The following is a 21,461-nucleotide window of genomic DNA, read 5'->3' as shown; positions in this document are numbered from 1 at the left end:
AGTCATGAATCACTTACATTTTCTTGATTAATTATTTTGTTTTGGGGAGAAAGTGATGGAGAGAAAAGGCATCTGAACTGTCCAGTTTTAGTTGTAAATGCATTACTATGAGTTCAGCCAACATGAAATGTTTAGTTTGGATATTTCCTTATTTCTCTGTGCTATTTTATAAGATGAATTTGAATCAAAATCAAACCCATTCTACTTGTTTGTGTGGTGGCACGTGAACAATGGTCCCACCGGGCTGGGCTTAATATTTTCTTTTCTTCTTGCAAAAGTTAAAGCATGACATGTTGCCAAATTTGACAAAGTCCAATAGTTTTTTTTTTTTTTTCCAGCTTTTTTCCCGTTAAAATTAACTGGTGCTCTCATTGGCTTCAATATTTGGAAAGTCAGTCTTGGATACTTAATAAACTTTTTATTGAGAGAAGGGTCTCGTTTCCTCTCCTTGTGCAATATCTCCCTTGCTTTAGAATTTTGCTTTGTTCTTGTTCATAAAAGTAATAATGAGAACAACAACATGGCATCGTGGAGTCAAAAATCCTTGGTGTCCTCTGAGCCATTTCAAAAACATAATCCTGCGATTATGTTTACGCCTAGCAATTCTGTTGAAATTATGCCATCCTCACCAGGCATGCCACCTCCAGTCTGTTTAGAATCATGGTATTGGCAAATTATTTCCCATCTCCAAGGGCCATTTGTAATGGCAAGAAAAGAGATAAGAATTTTTTTTAGAAGTCCATTCTAGAGTTTTATGCCTGGGAATGGCAACAAAGCAAAGGTCATGGGACTTTCTGTGGTTCAGCCCTGACTCAGCTATTTGGTTACATAATTCACCCTGAGTGACCTGCAAACTTTACATCTATAAAATGGGATCCATGACATTTGTTGAAAAAATCCTAATGATTTCTTATGAGGAATGTGTCTGTGTTAGTGTTACAGATAGAAGGCATGGAGCAAGAATATTTTCTTGCTCTGGCCTCCTTTCTCACTTCCCTTTGGACAGAAATGCTTATCTAAAAATCTATCGATTTTCTTTTCGGGAAGTATGTTTAATTATGAAGCAATTCAATAAGGTTTCCAGTGTGTTCCAAAAAGCCACCCAATTTTTTTTTTTTAATCTTTAGCATCTCATAAATTAAATTTTGCTTCTGTGTTTTATTTTATAAGCTTTCAGGTTTGAAAATGATTGGGTAAAATATATGTATGTCAATAGAAACAATGAAACAGATGCTTTTAAAAACTGAAATTGCACCCTTAGGTTTCAGATCCTAAAGCAGCTAGGAAATGCTGAGATCTTGGGGGACTTTCTGTTAGTGAAAAGATAAAAGATATTTTTTCTTTCTTTTTCTCAAGTCTCCATCATTAAAGTTTGGTTCTAACAGCAGACTCCTTCTCTTTTTCATGTGTGTTGAAAAGCAGCTACTCCCTGTATCAAAGCCATCAGCCCGAGTGAAGGATGGACGACGGGAGGCGCGACTGTGATCATCATAGGGGACAATTTCTTTGATGGGTTACAGGTCATATTCGGTACCATGCTGGTCTGGAGTGAGGTAGGTGTTGTCTGAACATTAATATCTAATAGGTTGGTCTAGTTGAGGATACTGTCTACACTTGAATTTCTAATAGAGTGTGTGTAGAATTTCGTGGTACCACCCTGGGTGGGCCAGCTCTAGTGTGCAGAACTCTGAGAAACCGGGAGACATGGGTTGGGTATACCTGGAGGCACTACTTTCTACTGGGATGACTTCCATCCTCTGGCCTGTAAGCACCAGCCGAGCTTCTGTTTTGTCATTTGTCCTCTTATGTTAGCCCTGGTGTGGAGGTCCTATTGTATATTGGGAATTGGAAAGGAGATGCAAAGTCACAAAATATATAGGAAAAGCCCTGTTCAGACTTCAAGAAGATAGTAATCCATGAACAGTTGTAGATGCGGTCTACTGGAGACCCTTCCTCAAGGAGCACCATTCATGTGGCGGTAATAATGTAGCTATAGGTGGTTCTTGAATTATTCAGGGCTTCTTTATCCAAGAGTGAGGGATTGACCAGCGCAACCTCGAAGACCCAAAGGCTTTTTCCAGCCCTAAGAATTTACAGCTCACGGGCAGCTTAGTATGAGACCCCAACCACATGAAAATGACTCTGTTCTATGTCTGTAGTGCTTTCTAAGCACTGTGATCATTATTTTGACCTGTCAGTTGACTTGCCTGGCAATAATCAACGTTAGCTCAAGATTATAAAACATAAGCATCACTATTATATAGACGTCGTGGAAAACATGTCTTTGTTTTCTTTCTGTATTCTGAGCCTAGACTTCTCATCCAGCATGCCCACAGCCCCTTCTCTTTCACTTCCCCGAAGTTTAGAATAAGACCCATGTTAGGGCTATAAGGTACTGCTGAGCTCATTCATCCTGCTTGTTTTATAAGCAGTTGTGTGAATCTCTAAGCTTTATTGGAACTTACTGTACAGTAGGCACTGTGCTTAGCCCTTGACACAGATCATCTCAATCCTTCCCTCTTAGCACCCTTAGCACGTATCTTTTTTTTTTTCAAGATTTATTTATTTATTTGACAGACAGAAAGAGATCACAAGTAGGCAGAGTGGCAGGCAGAGAGAGAGGGGGATGCAGGCTCTCCACCGAGCAGAGAGCCTGATGTGGGGCTTGATTCCAGGACCCTGAAATCATGACCTGAACTAAAGACAGAGGCTTAACCCACTGAGCCATCAAGGCATCCAGCACATATCTGTTCTTGATGAAGACATTAAGGTTTAGAGATAAATAGGTACAAAACTCCAAAGCAGCTGCGTGGAGCCTGTGGAGTGTGGATTGTATGTATGTAGCCACACAGAGAAGTCAGTAGCAGAACTGAAGCTAGAACCCAGATTTTTTTATTTCAGTATCTATCTGTCTTCCCATAATACCACTGATCAGACCATGTAGATATTTTGTGTCTTTTTTTTTTTTAAAGATTTTATTTATTTATTTGACAGAGAGAAATTACAAGTATACTGAGAGGCAAGCAGAGAGAGAGAGAGAAGGAAGCGGGCTCTCTGCTCAGCGGGATGCGGGACTCGATCCCAGGACCCTGAGATCATGACCTGAGCCGAAGGCAGCGGCTTAACCCACTGAGCCACCCAGGCGCCCCGATATTTTGTGTCTTATCTCTAGGTGTGCTGCTGGGTAATCAGAGAGTTAAGGCTAATCATTGAGCATGTTTATCTTCCCAACGCAGAGCCTGTCTTTCTTTTTAAGTCTTCTATGTGCCCGTCTTACTGCCAGGAACCCACGCTGGCCAGCCCCTTGCCAGCCTGTGCTGCCTTTGGTTTCGTGTTTCCAATACTCCTGACTAGCGGCCTGTGCATGGTCGGAAAATCAAAGCTCTCACAGAACTGAATCAGAGATGGGCTTCTCAGTGCACTGAACTGATTGCTATCTGAGGTGGATGGGCCATCCCAGCATGAAAGGTGGACTGAGCTCCCGCTGCCGACTGTGCCCATTCTTTGTTGGGACCATTGGGTTGTAAAATTAGAAGCATCACATACATGTCAGTCTGGTGTCTTTATCGCAGCTGGGGACAGCAGTCCTCACAAGGACAGCCTCTCCCAGATCATGTGGGCTATATATTCATCCCTTTCTATCTCTCATTCTGTTGCTTATCCTGGAAGTTGGAAGAGGGACGAATAAATATAACGTGCACTTCTTGCTCCATATTACTGTAGTCGAGGCCTGAGAAGTGGGACTCAGATTTGGTGGGAAGTCTTACTAAACCTCTGAGAATAAGGTGGGTTAGTTTGAAACTTCCTTTAAAACTTTGTATCCAATCTTTGCCCAACGCCATATTGGTCATGGAACAAGGACTTTGATATATCAGGAAATCATTAATTTGTACCCCTACCCTGTTCCTAGTCAAGGTCCTTGGGTTTCCTCTCGGTTCCCCCATATCCTTGCCCTCTTTTGGGAAAGGTAAGGAAGATTACATTCTAATTTAGACTTATCCAGATTACTTCAAAGGATCTGTTTCCACACAACAAAACCAATGTAAGTCATGAAAAAAAAAATAACCCAGTAAGGCTATGCCTTTGCCCTCCCCTTTTCTCAGGCCCTCCACTGCCCCGGGTCCAGCTAGGAGGTGAGGGTGGGGGACGCGTGCTCCTTCTTGGCTCACCACCTCCTGCCCAGCTGCTCTCATGTGTGATTATGTCATAAATCAACTCTGACCCTTTCCGGTGGAAACCTACCAGGCAGTTTCCAAAATTAGATATTATTTTAAAATAAGTAAATCCTCTGCCGTAATAGAGGTGGGAGTCTGCATGGAAGATTTTGATATGGGTTGTTATTTTTCTTGACATTTCAGAAACATGAGCCTTGCAGAGGTGAACTTCTTATAAATATTCTAAACTATTTATATATTTAGATTTCATACAGACATGATTTTCTCTCCCTTTTAGTGAAGGGAGAGAATTTGGTACTGCTTCAATTCCAAAAACCCATTGTGTAATACTGAGAAATTAAGAGATAACTCACATTTCTGAAGGGTTTATCATGCCTGGGCACTTATGGGTATCACTTTATTTGATCCTCCTGATAGCCCTGTATTAGATCCATATGAGAAAACCAGGCATCAGAGAGCTTAAGAAACTTACCCATTGTCACACAGATAGTGCTAGAGACGGCATTTTATACTACAGTGGCTCTTTTTACAAAGGAAATAAAAGCCCAAGTTACTGAGAGGGCAAACGGACACATAAGAGAGGGAAACAGGACAGAAATAGGGGAAAGAAAAAAACATGCTTAGAAATCCAGGTAATAGAGGAGAGCTAGTAGTAATACTAACACTAGTAGTGACTGTGGTGGTTGTTTTTAATCACATAAAATTACATAACTGCCTTTCATTTGGTAGAGGCAAAAATCATCCACCAGTTCTGGACCATTTCTGCAGGCTTCCACTGGATAGAATCAGAAGTCAATAGTGTGAGAATTTAAGAGAGGATATCTGTGAAAGATCTGTGGAACAAATGTGTAGTATGACTAATACCAGCTACATTCCCTGAGTACTTGGTTCCTGCCAGGTACCACGCTGAGTGTTTGGTATGGCTCTCCTGTGAGCATTGCAACATCTGTCTACCCATGTTGTTCTTGTTTTACTGATGAGGAAATTGAGACTTAAGGAAGTTAAATAAGCCATTCAGTGATCAAAGGGAGGACATGGGATTTGAACACAGACAGCCCGACTCTAGGGCCTCACCTTCTAAATAGTCTATGATTTAGCCCCAATTTTTACCCTAGTGTTTTATCACATCAGACTAGGGTGTGATGCTCACCATTGCCATTGATGTCTTATGCTGTGGTGAGGTGGGGATGGGTATCTTAACAATTACTATCACCTTCCAGGCTGCGGTAGACTTGGGATGCAAGGGATAATGAAGGGACCACTCTTACTCATCCGGTTGTATATGCTTGTGGATGGAGCCATTGGCTTCTAGGAAGAATTTATCCATGTGAAGGATACTTATCTTGTGTGAGGGGCAGAAGACAACCTCTTCCTTGCCAACATAGAGAATTTAGGTAGGACAGTGAACCTGTTTGGGCCTCATCTCTACACAGGACCCCTATCTATCTGACTCTTTGTGCCCTGGCCACATGATCTGTGCCACCTCTAGGACCTGGTTACTTCTAATTTTAAGTAGACTTTTATCTCTTCTCCATTTCCTCACTCTATAGCCCAAAGCACTCAGGAAGCAGGCTGGTGGGCCAGGACAAGCAGATAACATTTTAGATTAGCAGCTGATGCTATTATTTGGAGTCTTTTTTTAGCTCAAGAATTTTTAAAAGAGTGAGAGAAAATAGGGCTGGCTAATTTACCCTCCTCTGTGCTCTTTCCCTACCAACCCAATCTTCTGCAAATGAGTAGTTCAGCTTAGCTCCCTGATTGCCCCCTTAGGGTTGGGAAGAAGAAAGGTGGCACTCCATTGTTCCTCACTCAGGGCTGCCTTCTGTGAGCTCCCAAGTTTGGGGGAGAACTGCCTCGCTTTCCTGTGAATTTGGTTTGCCATCTTTGTTCTTCGTCCTTAGCATTTCTTGCCTTTTCTCCTCTCTGTCTTTCTAGAAAGCGAAATATTATACTGATACCCTTGGGCTTCTTAGCCTGCCTTTACCCAAAAGAATTAACAAATATATATATGTTGTAAATAAACCCAGGAAAGATCAACAGGATTGATGTGTGCTCGTGATTAATGTGGGTTGAGTTTTTTCCTCGATCAGAGATATTCTTGGTTGTTTTTGCTTTTCCATCAACATGTGATTTGGAGGGGGGAGGGGTTGCTGCTACTGGTATGTAGAGCAAATACTTCCTTTAATATCTCCTTGAACTGCTCTAATTGCTAAGCAATGAGTACTGCTTGGCTTGCCTCTTGGTGTCTAGCACTGAGATAGGTACTACGGGTGATCACGATTAGCCTTTATGGACTCTGGTGTTTTATTTGGAACAGGAACTTGCTCCCATGAAACAGATTAAGGAGTTACATAATATATTTTTATAATCCAGTGTTAAAGGACTAGCTTAAAATTCAAAGCAAGGTCCTCGAAGGCATAGAGAATGGTACAGGCAGAAGTAGGCTGTTCAAATAACCAGCCAAGCTCCTGTGATGTACGGGTGCCTCTCTCTGCTAGGCATTTTAGGCTCTGACCATCCTTTGATTTAATTACAGCAGTCTCTGGGAGAATTTATACAGCTTAAGGTATTTATGATGCCTTTAAGGAAAGCACAATGGTGAGATTGGTGAGGAGCAGAGATGAAGGGGACTTCAGGCAAACAATCATCCAAGCAAGGGTTTAGATGGCAAGGGTCGGCGGTAGGCAAGGAGCCAATCCGGAGACGTGGGTGCAGTCCTTCTATTGCTGAGTCACAGGATCTAGATTTTAGTTAGTGTTGGCCATCGGGCCTCAGTTTCCCCATTTGAAAATGAGGGACTTAGACTAACTCCTCCTTGAAATCAGCTACAATTTTATAATGCCTTTTATCTAGAGTTTATTCCCTTAAGAGTTCCTTCAAAGTAAGAAGCACGAAGTGAGGATCGGTAGCAAGTAGCTTCTTTTCTTCCACTATTATTCTTTACTTTTACAACACACTTGCAAGATACCAATATCGTGTTTATTTGCAAAAGGATTCATCAAAACCATTTAATTAGCTACAAAATTGGATCTCCCTATAGATATATCATTAGTCTGTATTTCTATGTTCTACGCTTCAGGTCCTGGTATCTGATATAACAGGAGACCTAGACCACAATGTTGGTCTAATTCATTTTCCAGATAGTTCTGTGGAATATACCGATTTTTTTGGATATCAATAGGTATCCCATGGAAGATGGTGGAGGGAGGTTTTTCCTGGTAAGTCTGGGAAATGTTGAGTCAAATAAATTCAACTGGTCCTCGTTCTAGGGATTTGCAAAGCTTTTGAGATACTAACATGCACGGTGAATACCTGAGATAAAGTGTATGACACGTCCCAAACTTTTGTGACCACAGAACCTGATATATTGGTGATGGCTGGATTTCATGTTAACGAAGCAAAGCCATGAAATCTAGTCATGAAGCAGTTGGTCTGGGATAGATGTGAGAAAATCATCTGAAGTATTTGCAGAGTGTTATTCAGATAAGATCTGGAATGTGTAGAGTCATTATTCTTTAATGCTGCAGGCTTTGAACAGAATTTCTCTCATATTTTGCATCTGGTTCTAGTCACTGCACACTTGGCACTAGATGCCATGTGATTTTACAGGACAGTTACATTTAAAGATGGCCGGAACCACTTAGCTCCAATGGAGAAGGCCGTTTCATCACTGTAGGAACCAGTGAGCCTCACACACGGGCTACGTGTTGTCTTTTGCATCCAGATGTTTTCTTCAACTGCATTCCCAGAGATAAGGGGAAGTCCAAAGAAACTTCTGTTGGAGGGTGAGGTGAAGGAGACATGTGGGTGAATACAGTTGGGTGAATAAATGGCAGTTTGGGGGCTGAGAAATGATTTCCTGCTTTAATCCAAAAGCTGGAAAACACAGTTTTAAATGCAGTTCCTGACTTCTTTCTTCTTTCCTATCTCTACTTTCCATTCTCATCTATACACATAGCTCAGCGGAAGGATTGTAAATAAAAAATAGCATTTGCTTCTCTGTGACATTAAAAAATGAATGGCTACAACTCATACATGTTCCCACTGGAAGTTTCCCAGGCTTTTTTGTCTGGCCTTGATTTTTACAGAACCACATGTAGAATCACAAAATTTTGAGGGCTTTGAGGAACCTTTCCAGTCATCGAGTGCAGCTGTTTTTTGGAAATGAAGAAAAAGAGGCTCTAGAGTAATACAGTGACTTGTCCTGGGAATGCATTAGCTGCTTCTTAGTGCCGGTGTCACAGCCCAGTTTTCCAGACACCAGCTTCACCCCCTATTCAATTCTCCAGTTCTCTCATGGTATTTCTTTAGTCTTTTAATAAATTACCTTATATTTGCTGAACCCTCCCAAATTTTATACATGATGGCACTGGCATCCTAATGACTCTTATTTATATCACATTTGTATGCAATACAGTTCCATTCAAATCAAACATACAATTAAGAAAGGCAGAGAAAGACATTATCACAAATATCTTTCAAAATTTCATGATGTCGATATGGAATATAAATGGCTGTGTCATTTATTTTACATATATCGAGGCTTACATGTATAAGTTTAATTCAAGGTTTCCTACTTGTCCTAAACATCTAAGCTGCCAAGTCTGTATGCAACCTCTACTTATCGATCACCTGTCAAGTGGAAGATGCTTAATGCAAAATCATAAACTTTATTTGTGAGAAATAAAAGAAGCAGTCTGAACTGGTTGCATTAAACATTGAGTGTGACTTTGAAGAACACCTTTCAAGCCCAAGTTATTTTATGGGGAATCATTTTTAAATGAGCCAGCATATTTAAAAAAAACAGATTAAAAATACTCTAATGGCCTCTTTAATGTGGTCACATAGTTACAATCATGCTCACCTTATTCCTAAAAGGGCTTTAGTCTATATTTTTATTTTTAATGAGTAAGGCACTTGAAATCTATCCTCAACATTGATAATTATGGGATGGTTAGGAACGACTTTAAGATGACATTATCCATGAGTTGTTCACAGTGCTTTCAGGAGACACACGTATGTGCCCATTGCTTGAAAATGGAAACCAGGCAAGTGTGATGCATTTCGAACTTTAACATAAGTCAAAGACAAAATTCACACCTGGCTGTAGTCTCTGGATTTTTATGAAGAAGACGGATAACTATATATTGTTGCTTTCATTTTATATGTGCACTCAAGTCAGATCACTAGAATGGCTCCCTAATGGTCTGAACTAAAGCCTTCCTCCATACACAACCGTACTGGCTTCCTCCTTCCTAAAACCACAACTCCTTAGTTTGGGATTCAAGCATACCCCCTGATGGCTCTGACCTTTCTTTTTAACATTCTTGCCCACCATTCATCTTAACTTTGGCTTTCCGTTACACTGAGCTGTTAGTAGCCCCTTATACCCTGAGTGGTTTTTGCCTTTGCACTCTGGCCTTTCGATTACCATTCCTTCTTCCACAATGTTTTCCCTCCTCTCTGTGTGCAAATTCTTCTTCCCTTTAAGATCCAGTAAAATGCCACTTTTGTCTGGGAAATATTTCCTTACAATGTAGATAATGAATATTTCCTTTCAACCTAAATTCCTACATGATCTTCTCTGTATTATATTGTGTTCCTTATAACTTTCTATCTTTAATCATTGTGATTTAAGGGGATGTTCTCTCTCATAAGGCAGGACCCATGCTAAATTCACCTTAGTCTCCAGTGTTTAGCCCAGATCCTCACATATCAGAAGCATTAATTTATACACACTTACACAGAATAATGTTGAATGACACCTTTCCTTCTTTCCTTCCAACAAATGTTTTTTATTAACAACTATTGTATTCCATGATGCTTCAATGTGTCAGTATCAGGTAGATTACAGTTTAGTTTTTGTTAATGCATGTGTGGTTAAGTAGTTTATATTTAGATTTATTTATTGTGCAACAGGAGTGCACACATTACCTTAGTGTAAATCTGTTGCTTATGGTGAGTACTTTCTAGTACTAGTACTAGAAAACTAGTACTTTCTAGGTGATTGATACCAGTGAGACCTTCTCCTAAACTCTTTATAGGCATTATGTCAATGAACCCTCAGACTCATCAGATAGCTAGCCTCCTCCCTTGTCCCACCTTCTTCTCAAGTAATGAAACTGAATGCCAGAGAGGTTGAGTGACTTTCCAAAGGTTCCACAGCTGGTAATTTGCAAAGCTTGGACTTGAACCAAAATCTCTGTGATTCCAGAGCCATCTTTGAGCTGTCTAGTAAGGATGGAGTAAAACTACACTTACCCAGAGACACTGTTAAGTAACCTCAACTCAAAAAAAAAAAAGTAAATATAGAAAATAACAGACTTTAGGTAACCAGAACAACAATTTTTAACAAATTATCTTATCTGTTTTCCCTGGTCATAGCAAATCAGAAGGAGCAAGCTAGAGGCAGGTTGTTAGAAGCAGGCTCAGTGACAGCAGAAATGACAGCTTAATGTCAAGGGCAGAAATGGAAAACCTAAAAAGCAGACGCAGAACTATATTACTGTGTGGCACATTAATGACTGTTCATAATGACAGTGGCCCTGAGTCATCAAGACAGAGATGGCAATTATATTCAATATATTCTCTCTAAAACAGCAAGATGTGTGTAATGCATCCTCAAAAGACTCCCAGTGAAAGCAGCTGTCGTGGCACGGTATTAAAAGGGGTTTGGCTCTGGTTTTCCATGCAGCTCACTTCCTGAAGGGACATGTTAAATGAGGAATTACCAAATATATGTGCAAGTATCAGTGTATGCAGTATGCAAATGTGAACTATGCCACACGCACAAAAACTGTTCAAAGTCAACTCTGTTTAGTACCTTACAGCTTTGATACTCCTTTCTTGGAACTTGGAAAGACCTTAGAAGTATTTTGTTGAAAAGTGAGTTCATTCCCTGTTACCCCATCTAGCAATCTTTTGGCTTTTATGTTTTTCCTTCCTAATTCCATATAGGCAAAGATTCTGCCTTGCAAACTGCCAGCTTTGGTAACATACATTTAGTCTCTGCCATAAATGTATCTGGCTTTGCCTTTTCTTTTATATTTTAATTTTCAGACAAACAAGCAGCAACCCAGGACCCTAAGCCAGATCTGAGCAGGGAATGATGTTCCTTCTTAACTGAATTTAGAAAAACAAACCTTGAGAAAGAGCTCATTGTGCAGTTTCAAACCACAGGGGCTGGCGTTACTGGTGTCCAGTCCTCTCCTTCTGGACTACTCTGGACCTCAGGAACTCACCAGTGCTTTTCCAGCTCCCAGATGGTCAGGATGGGATCCAGTCTTTAATGGGGCCCGGCTGGCACAAGATTTACATCCTGGGAAAGAGCTAGAGAAAGTTTATTTAAAAAATAAATTACTGAATAATAAATAAATAAATCAACCCACAAAACCAAAGGTAGTTGAAGTATAATGTATTTATTTTAGCCTTTTTCCTCCCAAATCTGCTATTTTGAAATATGATCTTGTTGCTGTTTTGTTTTGTACAATTAACTGCATTGATTTAGGGACCTGGTTAGTTTCTTGGTCAGAAGAATTGGGTAGTATATTTTTGTGAATGTTTAATGAGGATACCAGGAAGCTTGAAGGTTTTTTCTGGGAGGGGTAAATGTAAACAGATTTTTTTTTTTTAAATAGATAGTTTTTTTAAGTGAAGTGGTATTGATTATTTCTTTTTTTTTTTTTTGTAGGTTAACACGTGACTTTATTGACTCTTTATCCAAAATTATTAGTGGTGGTACATAGCATTATGGTATTCATTCACTCAGTATTTATTGACTGCCTACTGCTTCCCAGGGACTGTTAGAAGTGAAAACAAGAAAGACAAAACTCATATCCTCACAGGGCTTATATTCTAGTTGAGGTTGCAGACAATAAATAGGAAAATATATCTATATCTCTCTACTATGTGTCTGTGTCTATTTCTATATATGAGAGAAATTTCAGGTAGCGCAAAGGACCATTTGAAAACTTATGTTGTAAATCTCTTATTTAACTCAATTCCTGAGATTTTAGTTTTAAGTCTCCTCTGACCTTCATACATAAAGTTGATCTTTGCGAATTCATGTGACCCAACATATTTTGTTAAACATTGGTTTAAAGTTATTTTCTTGAAAGGACAAAAGGAAACCAGAATGTTTGTGAAACAGTAAATGCCTCCACTGGGTTTCTCTCACGTTCTCGGAGAAATCATATACTGCCTTTGAGACAGGCAATTCTTGGGAATGAAGAAGTCTGTGTTACGAAACCCGGAGAACTCTGATTAGAGAACAACCAGAATTCACTGAGGGACTCAGGAGGAGAGATGGCATCCTGATTTATGTTGTATCCGCTTCAGGGGAACAGACACATAATGTGGAGGTTTAACCAGTACAGTCGCCACGAATATACATTTTTTGTGTTTCAACTTCCTTTAGGAGCTCCTGAAAATAATACTTTTTAAACACCATGTTTAACTAGAGAAAAACGAATGTTCCAGAGTGGAGGAAAAATAAGCTGGCTTGTTTGGTCACTACTACTGTGGTGTCTCTTTAAAAATCCCTAGTCAATTTGGTTTTGAAGCTTTAATTATGTTTTTATGTTACAGTTTTCTTATTTAAATGTCTGCTTCGTGTCCATCACTCAGCACCCCCTGCCTATCTCAAAAGAGATGGATGTTATTAACCTAATTGAGGAGAAGGGAGAATGCTGTGAGAATTATTAATACATAAATTAAAAAATTAATCTGGAAAGTGCTTTAGGGCCCCTAGAGAAGCTCTACCCAAACACAAAGCATATTTAACATTATTATAAGCACTCCCACAGAGCAGATAGACCAGTGCAGTGTGAGATGAGTAAACTGAGGCACAGAGAGTAGCAATGGGTGGTTGGGCCAGTGTAATGTTAGAATCCAGACCCTTGGGTGGGCGGCACCTGAAGACCGCTGCAGCAGAGCCCAGCTAAGGCCTTTTCTGGTCTTGACAGTTAAGTATTTCTCCCCTTCCTTTTCACCCCTTCTCTTTAAGTCTTTGCTTCTTTGGACTGTGTGTGTTGAAAATTATCAAGGCTAAAATATTAAATCCTAAGGCTAGTAAGGAGAACTCACTAGTGTACTTTCTAGTAATCCTAGTTATTTTTTTGGCTTTGTGGCTTGGAACTTCAAGTTGCATTTATTTCATATAGTCCTATTGGAGAGACAACACACATAAAAGCTTATCTTGGAGTTGCTTTTTTGTTTTGCCAAGAAATAATTCTCAGCTAAGCTTCTCAGCAGTAAAAAAAAAGGCTATTCGGAGTACCTACTGTGCTCCCAGCACCTTTGAGGATGTAGAAGTTGGGACACATTCTATCCTGTCAATAGTGGAGACCTGGTAGAAAGCACCTGTAATAGCAAGTATGGAGAAACCATGAACAGCAGTCAGGAGGGACAGCGAGTGTTGTACAGTGGTGGCTGTAGTCGGGCAGATTGGTCACTTCTTGGTCATGTTACTTCACTTGCCTGCACCTTCCACATCTGTGACCCAGCTCATGCCCATCCCTGCTCCTAGTGTGCAGTACAGAGTCACTGACAGAGTCTTGCACAGCGCTTGGCACACAGTCAGATGATGACAAAAGGCCACCGTTGTAGAAGCCACCATGGAGGTCCCCACCATCTTCTGTTTAGCATGAGTTGGAGTGCTACTGGCTCTCAGAGAAGAAAGTTACTCTGAAGACTTGCTCTTCTTACCTGAGATTCTGCAACATGTTTCCATTAGCTTTTTTTTTTTAAGATTTTTATTTATTTATTTGACAAAGAGAGATCACAAACAGGCAGAGAGACAGGCAGAGAGAGAGGGGGAAGCAGGCTCCCCACTGAACAGAGAGCTTGATGTGGGGCTCGATCCCAGGACCCTGAGATCATGACCTGAGCCGAAGGCAGAGGCTTAACCCACTGAGCCACCCAGGTGCCCCTCCATTAACATTTTTAAATACTAGGTACTCTCCTTCCCCTCCCATATGGGTCATGCTTTTGAACATGTGAAAAGAATTTTATAAAAACTATTTCAAGAATTCTCCACTCCCAGGCCCTTCTTCTGGACTTTCAGAATTTGCAGACAGACTGCCTCTTTGGAGGTTTGCCTCCACCTCCGTGCCCCCCGCCACCATCCTCCCCTTCTGGTCTATCCACAGAGGAACTCTTCTTTCTTGTTTCTCTTACTTCTGTGGAAAAGAGGCCCACCCACCTCCCCCATGTTTGCACTCCATCTCTCAGCACAAGCATGCCCCACCTTGCCAGCCAGCATAGGGCTCTTCTGACCTTGTGTTGAGTCTGGAGAGGAGGGAATGCTCACACCAGCAGCTTGGAGGGAGTGTGATCCCTGCTGCCGTATGTCCTGGGTGTGCTGGCTGCCTCTCTTGGGGCCTTGCAGAGAGCATGGGTATCTTTCCATCAGAATGCCACTCCTAAAAATGGTTTCTTCCGATTATAATATTAACACATTCTTATTGTTGAGAAGTTAGAGAATTCAAAGAGGTACGCAGAGGAAAATAAGATTACCCATAGTTTTATAAACTGTCCCTGATACTTTGATAATTTTCCTTTTAGTCTTTTTTCCATGCAGATACATATCTAATTCTTACATAATTAAATGCAGCACATATTGCATAAAACTGATGTTATTCTACATTTGATCTTTAGTAAAAATTTTTCTCATAATTAAACTAATACCTGTGAATGTAGAAATTTATTTATTCCAGAATTATTTAATTGTTTATTTCCTGTGCAAGTGTGTGTGCGCATGTGCACCCACATACACATACACACGGAGAAAGAGAGAGAGAGAGAGAGAGGAGATGAATCACGTATCATGTCGTCTGTCCAGAAATAAACAGTTAACATTTAACATTGTGTTTGTGTAGGCTATTTTCTTAGTATTACTTTCTTACCTTTTTTTCTTTCCTTTATTTCCCTCTGTTCCTTCTCACAGGAGTCAGAGACCTTTAGAAATCCTCTTCTCTTTTACCACTTAGATGAAGTCTGAAGTCTGGTTCAAGCAGGAACCCCTGTGCTGAGCCAGTTGGATAATTCATTTTAAGAGCAATTTAGTTAGGGAATGAGAATTAAATATTATCAGGTTAGGAACAGTGAACTCTTATGGGTAGGTATTACTATGCCTAATGGAGTCAAACCTCTTGTAGAATTATGGCCTAATTTATGTAAGTATTTATTCCAGAAATATTTTGGAAATATCCTGTATGTAGAGCATTAAGTTAAATACTTTAGGGGATATAAATATGAATTAGACTCTGTCACTGATCTCAGGAACTAGCTAATGAGAGAAAAATGTGTAGGAAAATCTTTATGGCACAGAACAAAATAGGATATTAAGTGTTATAGAATAAATGCCATAATTATATAAATTCTTACAAAGGTACAGGTAACTCTGACTTTTAAGATCAGGTAAAACTTATTGGAAGAGAGAGGGTACATGGTCTCAAAGAATAAGTAGAATATCAGTAGGGGAATGTATAGGCAAGGAATGACACGAACAAAGCAAAGATGTTGAGCACAGCTGTGGTGCTTTCATGTATCCTCATGCCCTACACTCCAGAATGGGGAAGAGCAAAATAGGAAGTAAGATTAGAAAGGGAAATTAGCTGTCAGTCCTTGGGGCACCCTGAATATTGTGCCAAGGAGTTTGGATCATATACTGTATTTAAAAGGAGCATTCGTTGAGTAAGGCAACAAGATGATGAAGTTGTATTTGAAAAAGATAATTCTGATAGAAAAAGAAGAAGTAGAGAGAGACCATTATTGTAATTCTCAGAGTAGGAAATGGTAACAACTTGAACAGAAAAAAGTGGGAAAGTGGCAAAGCAAAGAGCCAGTGGAGGCCAAAGGAGGAAAAATCAAAATGACTAAAAAAAAAAGAAAAAGAAAAACTGGAAGGGAGAAAAAATAAAGATGATCTTACTTTGGGTGATTCAAAGGATAGCATTCCCTTAACCAAGAATGGGAACATGGGAGCAAAAAATACATTTATAAGTAGTAAGATGATAAATTTAGCTTGGGTCATGTTGGGGTGGAGGTGGCAATTAGATGTGTTCAGGGAGATTCTGTTACTCTGTTGCTAATAAAAGTTTGGTGCGTGACCAAAGAGATCAAATCTACAGGTGTAGATTTGGAAGTCAGTCTAACTGAGGTGGCTGAGCCCATGAGTAAACTCACAAAATGTTAGGCAAGTAAAAAGAGAAGAAAATATAGAACAGAATTTGTAAAATTTCAACAGTTAATAAGTTGGCAGAAAGGAAAAGTTAGCAAATGAGGAAAACAGGAACCAATGAATAAAAGAAGAACTCTAGAAAACACTTATTTACAAGCAGAAGATACCGGTTTTCTTCCTAGTGTTTCAAAACGATATTTGTTAAACTTGTTTGACCTTCAACTTTTCTCATCTGGAATACATATCCTACAAGAATGGGTTTTAAAAGATAGTGAATGTGAAAGTGTTTTGGTAAACCATCAGACATGCAAGTCTTAAGTTTTATAATTAGTGTCACAGAAGTGAGGAAAGTAGAGACTTCCAACAAGGGAGAAAGTAGTGTCAGATGCTACAGTTTCATAAGAATATTTATTTTTAGCTCAACTCATTTGGCTTGGGATTTAAGGAAGTCAAGTCAAGAGTGAATCTGTTCTTTAATCACTTAGAACAACATTTCCCAAAATATGGAGCACGTGTCTCTGGTGGGACAGGACAAAACTTTGGGTTTGACACAGACATCAGGCAGAACTGAATCACATAGTGAGAAAGTAGTTTTTTTTGTTTGTCTTTTAATCTTCAGATTAATGTTAAGGCAGTAAGTCTCAGTTGGGGCAAATAAGTCTGTAGCATCTAACATTGGCTGGTTTCCCCTTTCAGTAAACTCCTTCAGGTTGTGAGCACTATTTAGTTAGAATTTAAGAATATCATATTAACTTTAAAATTACCACCTGTACTACCTTCTTATTTTGGCAGGGATACCCGCTTTCCAGCTGGGAGAGGGATATGAAGTTTCCCTTAAAACTAAGTTATATTAAATGAAAAAGTAATTGATTTTTAAAATATTAAGTATATAATTGTATAGGTGGTATACAGTCATGACCAAACTGAGAAAGTGGTATTCCAATAACGGGAGTTTGGAAATTTTAGATTCACCTGAGCTCTTCCTCCTTCTGTTTCTTGGAATGGCGACCTCGGTTCAAGCAGATTAGAACAGTGTGGGAAATTATCCATCCTGGGACAGTGGTGGGGTAATGGTATTTGTCTTGGGTTCTAGACTTACAGATTTAGACCCTTTTCTTCCCCTCAGTGGTTGGGTCAATTTTTGAAGCCTGTAGATTTTTCTAGAATTTTGTGTCTTCGGAAGTTAAAACGAGAGGGTTAGTTTTAAATGATTACTAGAGTTCCTTCCAGCAACAAAGTCTATGATTCTCTGAGTGATTAGTAAATAACCGCATGCTTTCAGATTGATAGAAGTTAGAAAAAATGTTTTTCCTTTGTAAGGCATCGATATGTCATCAAGTATGTCAATGCCAGAGGCTGTTTGCAGACTAACATCAACGGTGAGGAAAACATCAACAAATTCATTTTTTAATGATAAGTCATAATCTACCTCATTTGTGAAAGGTAGTTATTTCAAGAAGGAATCTCTGCTTTAGTTAAGGTGATTGATTAAAATTGAAAGTGAAATCGTAAATGAAAATGTTTCAATTCCTGAGCCTACTGCTTTATGCCAATACCTCACTCTTAAGTCAGTAGTTTCATTGCAGTCCTATATAATCAATTCAGAAAGCCCATGAATTCTATTGCTTGGTGTAGCAGCTCATAGGTAGTAAGTCCTTTTATGTAAGAAGATGTTTCTATTCATCTATTTACTAATATCTTTCCACCTTTTAAAATTTATTTCTTCTGAAAAGGGAGGCAGATGAAGTATTTTCTAACTGGCTATAAGTTCTCCTAAGTGTTATTGTGAATTGATCTAACTCTACATCCTAAGTAACTCTTAAAAATAGAAGCATATGGCCTATTTGGAATCTAGCAATATGGCGACTTCCATCATCAAAAATATAGCAAAGGTCAGGCAGCAAATGAAAAATGGATATAGAATGGGGATAGAAAAAAACACCCACACCCATCTTGGGATCTGAAAAATTTGAGTTTATTACTTCCTTTAAAAAGTTTCCATATGAGGGTGCGCCTGGGTGGCTCAGTGGGTTAAAGCCTCTGCCTTCGGCTCAGGTTATGATCCCAGGGTCCTGGGATCGAGCCCCACATCCGGCTCTCTGCTCAGCAGGGAGCCTAATTCTTCCTCTCTGCCTGTCTCTCTGTCTACTTGTGACCTCTGTCAAATAAATAAAATATTATTAAAAAATAAAAAAATAAAAAAATTAAAAAAAATAAAAAGTTTCCATATGAACAAGTTCTTCTCTATGATTAGGTAGGAAGGGTTTGTCCTGGTCATTTTTTGAGCTGTATCAGTGTCATGTTTTGCTCTAACTTGTACTCACGAGGGTAATCTTTGTGCAAGCAACTCAGCAATTTTAGGATTGCATTTTCACATCTGGGAAAAAAGAAAAAGGGATAATACTAACAGTAACAATAATATGGTCATTGATCTGGCCAAATTAGTGTCTATGTGTAAATTCCTCAGCAATGTGGAAGATACCTCCTAAGGGCTCATCAAGAGTGAATTCCCACCATTACAAAAACACTTTGACAAGTTGCGATTAAACATGCGCTTGACTTTGAATTATCATCTTTTACTGCCCTTCAGAGCCTCTTTCTTTCTTCTGTTCTCTGTACAATAGTAAACTTGATTTCCTGATTTTGATGCTTACAGATTAGAAGTGCAGATTAGAAGGTGCAAAGCACACCAGGAGAAAAAAGACAAGAAAGTGAACAAACTAGAAATAACTTAAAAATTGTAGTTATCTAAGGCCATTTAGTACAGGGGAAAATAGATCCTCATACCTCAGTAGTCACTAAGAAGGCTTTTCTCAATACAGCAATAGATAATGAGTGTTCCAAATGACGATCTTGATTCATCAAGGGTAAATTGAAGTATATATACTTTGCTTATTTTAGGGAAAAAATGCAATGATTTTGGAAGAAATTAAATATGAAAAGGACAAAATTTGAAGTAAATACTTTTTTGTGTGCTTTTCTTGCTAAAACTCTAGCCATCCAAAACACTTAGCCATGGAGATGAACTCAGTCTCCAGGGGTTCCACATAAGCATGATTTTCTTGAAATATCTTTCAAGTGTCTCCAGCAAATAAGCGAAGACTCCATACATTCTACAGAAAGGGATAGACATTTTTAATTACTAAGTTAAAATGACTTTTATGCAGATGGCCTTTTCTTTATGAATCAAAAACAAGCATTTGACAAAAATTACTCATGGACTTTCACAGTAGTAACTTTCTCAGATTCTTTTCCCTGGGACTTGGTGCTAGGACAGTTTACTCAGGTGGGCCCCAAGGGCTGATACCTTGATTTTCACAGTGTTGCCTGTGGTTATTTCAACAGTGCCACCTGTAATTTTCTGGGCAAAACATCTGCATTGGGTCTGGTTTGCCTATTTTAAAAAAAAAAAAAAAAAGCTTCCTCTAAGTTATCCTCATAAGTTAGTACAAACCCAAGTGCTAATCCATTGTATACTGACTCAGTACCACAAATGTTGAACCAAATGACTCTGATAGGAGTCAAGAAGTGGGCAGTGACTGAAACCATAGAGAGAGAACATGTAGAATCCAGCACCATCAGAGGTCAAGCAGTCAAATGCCAGGGCTGGATTTTTCAAAGAACCAGATAATGCCAGTTTTATGACCATTAATAACATTCCAGTTACATAAACAAAGATAAGAGTAATAAAAAATAAATTCTGCTTCTCGGTGTAATCTGATTGCCAACAGGGTTCAGAAATGAACATTCTCATTGTGCACGTGGCCTTGCATAATGAACCAGGAATCATTCTGCCGCCCCCTCCCCAAACTTCCACTTCCCTTTTATGGACAGTCCTTAGTTCTGCCAGATCTCTAAGCTATTCCAGGGAGGCAGTTTCTCCTTTAAAGCTCTTTGATTGAGCCTCTGGTAGTTAATGCACCAAATGGTCTTTAGGGGTATTTCGTACGTGGGCTCTGCAGCTAATCAGAGTGCCTTGGCCCACTGATTTCCTACTTCTGTGTTTTCCACATGTTCAAGGGCTCAGTTCAAACACCAGGCCCACCAGCTTCTGGAGAGGCATGGCAGTGCTCAGCTCTGACAGGGGTGTCTGCCTCAAACAGAGATTTTCCAAAGGATATCCCGTAGTAGATGAATCATTCCATTAGGCCAGGTTCACTTTTCAATCCAGGAAGCCGCGTGCCTGCTGGGTAGGGAAACTCAGATAAAGTTGTTGTGGATGTGCTCCGAGCGCTTGTAAATATCATTGTCAGTGTCTTTGATACAGGTTCCATCAAGATAGCGTGTAAACACTGACAGGTTAATTATGTGTTTTAAAGCTATGTTTATTGAGAGCTGATGGGAAGGCTGTGAAATGAGTCCTTTACATATCGCAGTGACAGTTTTCTCCCCACTGTCTTCCCCAGCTGATTACGCCTCATGCCATCCGCGTGCAGACTCCTCCCCGGCATATCCCTGGTGTTGTAGAAGTCACATTGTCCTACAAGTCGAAACAGTTCTGCAAAGGGACACCGGGAAGATTCATTTACACAGGTAAGAACAGTTGCAGATGGTGGACACAGAGCTTTTCCTCGGATTTGTGTGTGTTTTGCTTTATCTTGTATGTCTACATGGGCATTTTATTTTAAAATCTCATGTGCAGGGCCGTCTTTCTTTGTCCATTTCACCACATAGAGGACCAGATGACTGGCTATTATTGTTAGTATTAGTATATCATTATTTAAGACTTCATCTGGGTGTCCATGTTGAATGAGAGGTTTGGTAGAAGAAATTGGTTGGATACCTAAGCAGCAGCCTGAGAAGTAAGGAAAGGAGGAAGAAGTGGTAGACAGTTCAGTCTCTCTGTACGTTAAGCCATCTGTGTTGGGGTTTATTTGCTTTATGGAGTATGGATGTGCTTTAATGAACAGGACAACTTTCTTCAGCCTGGTCATAGCTGGGGAGTTGGTAGTTTCCTATTTCATTCTGGGTTGGTACTTCCTTCTCCTATAAAGTGTGTTTTGCCCTCCCTAAACAGCCTTGGCACACATAGATCTGCCTTGTGGTAAGAAGGTAGGGTTGCAGAGTGGAGGCAAATTGACCACCCCATCAGATGGAGAGAACCA

General features: G+C 39.7%; 1 protein-coding gene across 9 annotated transcripts in view; it reads left to right on the top strand.

Annotated features, from left to right (window-relative positions):
• EBF1 (EBF transcription factor 1) overlaps positions 1-21,461 on the top strand; it is a 385,140-nt gene that overhangs the window by 284,179 nt on the left and 79,500 nt on the right. For 5 of the 9 annotated variants that reach the window (XM_059417269.1, XM_059417264.1, XM_059417266.1 and 2 more), the window contains exons 9-10: positions 1,420-1,553; positions 20,763-20,889. In XM_059417269.1, the coding sequence (XP_059273252.1) occupies positions 1,420-1,553; positions 20,763-20,889 (261 nt within the window). The remainder of the gene's footprint in view (positions 1-1,419; positions 1,554-20,762; positions 20,890-21,461) is intronic. The other 4 variants (XM_059417271.1, XM_059417265.1, XM_059417268.1 and 1 more) reach the window with 1 other exon arrangement.

This window comes from Mustela nigripes, chromosome 12, assembly GCF_022355385.1.
Source record: "Mustela nigripes isolate SB6536 chromosome 12, MUSNIG.SB6536, whole genome shotgun sequence".
In the NCBI taxonomy this organism is placed as follows: Eukaryota; Metazoa; Chordata; class Mammalia; order Carnivora; family Mustelidae; genus Mustela; species Mustela nigripes.
Note: the sequence above shows the minus strand (reverse complement) of the source record. Positions and strands in the feature narration are given on the sequence as shown.